This window comes from Solanum stenotomum, chromosome 10 (assembly GCF_019186545.1).
Source record: "Solanum stenotomum isolate F172 chromosome 10, ASM1918654v1, whole genome shotgun sequence".
In the NCBI taxonomy this organism is placed as follows: domain Eukaryota; kingdom Viridiplantae; phylum Streptophyta; class Magnoliopsida; order Solanales; family Solanaceae; genus Solanum; species Solanum stenotomum.
The window spans coordinates 34,063,404-34,069,403 of record NC_064291.1 but is presented as its reverse complement, the minus strand read 5'-3'; the positions used below and the strand labels follow the sequence as shown (position 1 = coordinate 34,069,403).

At 34.4% G+C, this 6,000-nt stretch overlaps 1 protein-coding gene across 1 annotated transcript in view; it reads right to left on the bottom strand.

Annotated features, from left to right (window-relative positions):
* Positions 1 to 767: 767 nt before the first annotated feature.
* Positions 768 to 6,000, bottom strand: part of LOC125841950 (uncharacterized) — a 29,833-nt gene continuing 24,600 nt past the window's right edge. The window contains exons 4-7 of the mRNA XM_049521138.1: positions 2,866 to 2,960; positions 2,036 to 2,103; positions 1,447 to 1,557; positions 768 to 1,200 (exon numbers count right to left, since the gene is read on the bottom strand). Coding sequence (XP_049377095.1) covers positions 1,065 to 1,200; positions 1,447 to 1,557; positions 2,036 to 2,103; positions 2,866 to 2,960 — 410 coding nt within the window. The 3' untranslated portion in view covers positions 768 to 1,064. The remainder of the gene's footprint in view (positions 1,201 to 1,446; positions 1,558 to 2,035; positions 2,104 to 2,865; positions 2,961 to 6,000) is intronic.

The following is a 6,000-nucleotide window of genomic DNA, read 5'->3' as shown; positions in this document are numbered from 1 at the left end:
CTAATATAATATTAACATAAAAATTTAAATATAATTAAAAATATCAAGAAAAATAAATTTAAAAATCATTCCATAAATTAAATCACTACATACGAAAAAATAAATAATTTCCTTCGTATTTTTGATCCTATAAAAATGTTGTTACCTCTATTTCTAATTCTGTAAAGTAATAGGAGTAATATATAAAAATATAAAATAATGATATATAAACATAAAATTAAAAAAATTATTATATAAAAATAAAATATAAAATTCTTGAATGAAACTTAACCAAACTTATGAGATATGTTAATTAATTAATAATTAATAAGAGACATATTGATAAATATATATATATATATATGGAAGGTTTATTTTAGTCTTCAAAAAAAACTTCCACTTCTTATTTTGCTTTTTTTAAGAAGTAGATATTTTTACTTCTTCTAACCGCAGAAAAACTACTTCTGCTTTCATTTAAAAATAGGTTTAAAGATCTGCCTAACACTTGATTTTTCAAAAAGAATATTTTTGACCTCCCAACAACAATGTGAAACATGCTCTTAATGTCCAATTAGCTTGTGTGTATTATAGAAGCTTTCAAATCTTGGTCTTGCTTTCCATGTAAGCTATCCATAAAGTCCTGTCAAATGTCAATACATGCACATGACTTTTGGGTTGCAGTTAAGAGTATTGATGTTAATCCGTTATTTCGTTCTTGCACTAAAGATGTTAAGATTGATCTCATAGTTCAATTTCCCACTTCGAAGGATCAAGTGGCATAACAAGGCTTGTCTGTAAATCTCATTTTTTGCCTGATGTTTATCTTCCTTCCGATAGAATCGATTTTCTAAACTCAACGAATGAGTTAATGTGCGTTCGTCCATGTTTATGGGTAATTCAGAGTTAACTCTTGCAATAAATTTAATAGTGTATTGGAAGTTATTCAATAGAGATATAAAACAAAACTAATTACATACTTTGAATGACCTGCATCAATTAAGAGACTAAAGAACAACCCCATCTCTGCCCATCAACTCATGAGCAGTACAAAAGCATTTACCTGATCAAGAAAGAAGCTTTCGTATTTACAGTATAGATTCCAGTTGCTTCAGCTCAGGGTCCAGTCTCTCAGGTGGTACGTCTTCCTCACCAGCAAAAAAATATGAATCAGCTACAGACTTTCCCTTTTCAAGCACATCAGCTGGGACGGTTTTAAGAAGACTGAAGACAGAATAGGGAAAAAATAATCCATATTTAACTACTAGGCAAAAGCCGTAACTCGTTCAGATTAAACTAGATAACTATGCAGGGATAATTGAGATTTAAAGAATCACCAAGGTTGAAAGACATTATTTATTATTTGGATAGAGAAGAAAGGATATAGGGAATTCATAACCCAATTGATTTGGGAATGACACGATATTGATTGATTGGTTATCACCAAGGCAAGAAAGATAGAAGTATGACCTGTCCAATGCATTTAAGGCAGTAACAATTTGTGCCTTCATTGAGTCAATTGAGGCCCCTGGATCCTTTCTTGATGCACGCAAAAGCAATGAGTCAAGTCCTTCCAATGCACTGCATGAAAGAATAAAAACACAAATAACATCACGTGAGTAAAAATACAAAGTTGACATGCAATGATGGTCCAATTTGCATTTTGGTTAAAATTGGTCCCTTTTGTTTACTGATGTTTATACTAAAAGCATGCTCCTCTCGTCATCAATTTGAAGGTGTTCCATCTGGCAGTGTAGAATAATAATATCATATTCGTGACATGGTCTTTTGCAGCCAACCTTGCTCAAGAAAATAAGTCAGGAAGCTTACAGGAACAAAATCAATTATGAAACTCTCTCTGAGAGGAAGACCTAGAGAAATCATCAGTGTTCCAAGGACATTCTAAAATTTTCTTACATCTACCCAGTAGACTGATCATCCTGTGCAGGCTACTGCAAATTTTAATATATATCCTTAACAGCAAAGCTATAATGTTACTGCGTTACGTTATATTTAAACAGCATTGTTCAGGTTGACAGTTGAATAAACGATGTAGTACCTCAGACACTGATCAACATCACTGAAAGCTGATTTACCATTGCCACCATCAGCTGCGTATTGTGCTACCTGAAATTGAATGAGAAGATAAGTGAATTTTTTCAGGAGTTGATCATCTAATTGTAGTAGGAAGAAGCCTAAGCATTTCTCTGTACAACAACCAATAGACTAGTTAAGAAAAAGAAATTACAAATTACACAACTAAATGAAAAGAAAAACGAATATATAACTTCAGTGCAATGCCATTTTCAAACCAAGCAACAAGATATATTTAAAAATTTGGAGCTTTTTCTTTTTTTATGTACCCAGATTTTTTCTTTTCTTGGTAACTAAAATTTGAGCATTCGGGATATTTTTCCCTTGATTTGATAGACAGATGATAACCTGTCAAAAATGCTACTTGCAATGGTATTTTGTTAACTGACTCTCTAATTTGAATATGTGGCTTGGACTTCTGTAGCTGGCTTAAATGATATCAAATGTTCATATTAGCACCGTGCAGCAGATATGGCATAGCAGAGCACTTGCAGATAAATGAAAAAATTCTTGCTTTTTTCTCTTCGAATCATTTCAAGTTCCTCCTATACTGCCTACGAGATAAAAAATTGTCTCAAAATGTTTAAAATCATCGAACATCCCTAGTTTTCACTCATCCTTAAGATGTATAGCATGCTCCAAGACCAGAATGGAACATTCATAAGTCTAAACCAAGTAAATCAGCTTCATACATTCCTAATTTTGAAAAAAGCTGTACAGAAACGGATAATTATCAACCGTTAGATAATGTCATTCATAGAGTTGAGAGTGAGGTGTGGGAGAACCTTAACTTACTGCTCGAATATTGACACGAAGAGATGATGCAGGACCAGAACGCAATATATTCCGGCAATCTCCATATTTAGGTTGATCAACCTCCAAAGATTTCTCTATAAAATGCCAAAAGATAATGTAAATATCATGCTGTGAAATCTTACAATAAATTTTTTTAAGCTTAACCATACACTGCAAATATCTAGCACTACTCAGTAAAATGAGACAACTTGCAAGAACCTAGAATTATCTTCCAGTGACGTACACATGATTTTCCATACGCACTGTCGACATTTAAAGAAGTGAATAAATTAATATAACAATGACATATTTTAGAAAAATAAATTCAAGTACACTACTACACCTTTTGGAGTTAATGTTAAGTTAGAGGCGTGGAGACATACTTTGGAGGCTAAAGGGTTGAGGTTGAGCCGGACCAAGACTGAATAGGTGGAGTGCAAATTCAATGATGTGATGCATGAGGTAAGCATGGAAGTGAGGCTTGACACACAAAATATCCCCAAGCGAGATAGATTCAAGTATCTTGGATCTATACTTCAAGGGAGCAAGGACATCGACGATGATATCACACATCGTATCGGTGTGACATGGATGAAGTGAAGGCTTGCCTCTAGAGTCTTGTGTGATAAAAGGGTACCACTGGAACTCAAAGGTAAGTACTGTAGCGTGGTGGTTCAACCAACATTTTTGTATGGGACTGAATGTTGGCTAGTCAAGAACTCTCATGTCCAAAAGATGCATGTTGCAGTGTTGCGGTGGATGTTTGGTCAGTGGATGTGTGGCCATACTAGGTAGGGGTGGGCATAAATACCGAAAAATAGAACCGAACCTAACCAAACTGATTCGGTTCGGTGTCGGTGTTATTTTTTCAAAAATTCAATTCTTCGGTTCGGTGCAAGGGTCTCAGAACTTCAGTGCACCGAAGAACCGAACTTTTATTGAAAAAAATATAAAAATAATAATAATATTTATATATTATTTATGGGCATTCTCTTACTAAAAATAAAAAGTCAACTAACAATTAAATCATTCATGAACAAATCAAAATAGCAACAAATGTATAATTCAATATTTAACTTCAAATATTAGTTCGCAAGAGGAACCAAAACATATTTTTATCAATGTACGTTATGTAAAGGAACCCGTCTTCGTCCTTGTTTTTCTGGAGAAGTAGTTGGAAGCTCAATGTTCTTGACAAAGATGAGTAGTCTTTTAGTTAGCACAATAAGTGTTCCATGGCGAGACACATCATTTCTTAACATACTTTTAAATTTTAATTATCTTATACTTTGATTTTGTCCTCATTTTAGTTTTCATTTGAACCGAAAAACCAATTTAAAAATACCTAACTAAACCGAACCGAACCAAATTAGTTTGGTTTGGTATATGGCGCACACTTTTCTAAAACAGAAAACTGAAAAACCGAACCGAAGAACCGAACGCCCACCCCTAATACTAGGAGTGATAAAACTAGAAATGAGGATATCCGGGATAAGGTGGGATTGGCCTCCGTGGTGGATAAGATGAGATAAGCGAGGCTGAGATGGTTTGGACATGTGAACAGGAAATGCATAGACGCACCAATGAGGAGGTACAAAAGGTTGGTTATAGAGGGAACGAGGAGAGGCAGAGGTAGGCTGAAGAAGTATTGGGGAGAGGTGAAAGACATGATATAATGCAACTTCAGGTTACCGGGGATATGACCCTAGATAAGAGGGTGTGGAGTATGTATTAGGGTAGAAAATTAGTAGGTAGTGTAATGTTGTCTTGCATAGGGTGGCTGGTGTTTGCAATGGTACTAGTTGTATTATTGCACTTCTTTTGTTTTATTTTTATTTTTATCATTGTTTATTATTGTTTTCTTAATAATCTACCCTAGTATGTTGTTTATGGAGTTTGGATTATCACATGATTTAACTGTTGTTTTGGCTCCTCTCTGGTGGATTTTTACATTAGTTCCTTGCTATTTGCCAAATTCTCCTCAATCTTCATTGTCTCCTTTATACTGGGATTTGTTACACTTGAGCCGAGGGTCTTTCGAAAACAGTATCTCTACCTCCACGAGGTAGTGGTAAGGTTTGCATACATTCTACCCTCCTCAAACCTTACTTGTGAAATTTCACTGGTATGTTGTTGTTTGTTGTTATTGTACTACTACACCTCTCCTCAGAGTTCTCATTTTTTAAGACGTGTCCATAATAAACTCACTGGAAATATTAAAAAATGTTCTTTTTCTATAAAATACCAAATAGTTACTCAAAAGCTCATCATTGAAGAAACTTGGGATTTTGAGGTTGGAAAAGACTTTTGAATATATGCTCTTCGTATTGCATCATGATCATTCAGATGATATTTTTGAATTGGTAATATTTTTCATAAAGGCAAAAGTTAATATCAACAGGTATACTACACCATAAAATTGTCAGTCCCCCAAAAAAGTAGGCCGATTACAAAAGGATCGTATCTGTTAAAATACTTATAAATTGTGAACATCAAAAATATCTTCAGTTTGTATTAACAATTTCTGTTTACACCAAAAATAATAGAGAGCTAGGCAATTCATCATGATCTTCTGGGTGTCACAATGGTTTCCTCAAAACATCTCTGATTTCTCTGTCAAAACTGACCACCAAATAAAGCTGAGACGATCTACTATCTCTCCTCCCTGTTAGCTGCATTGCCATCACTGTTCCAACAGTTTAGCGCTTCCTTTATTCTTCTTGGAATCATCCACTAAATTTTCCTCAAGTTGATCAAATTTTTCCATAGTCGATATGTCCATTTACAGTGCAAAAAAAAAAGGTGGTTAATTGTCTCTACTTGTTCATTACAAAGATAGCATCTGAGCATAGTTGCATTCCTCTCTTGCTGAAGTATTTCATTTGTCAGAACCTTTTCTGTAGTAAAAAGCCAAGTGAAACAAGCTACATCGTAAGGAATTTTCACTACCAGATCATTTTCCATAGCGAACAATCCACTTGATTGTTGGAGCTAGTGAGATCTCTGTAAGAAGACTTAAAAGAAAACTTCCCTTTTGCTGTGACAATGTCAAACTAATCTATCCATCTCTTCTGAAAAACCATTTAACTGAGATAGAATGTGGAGGAAATCTGCCATCTTTTCCATCTCTCAATT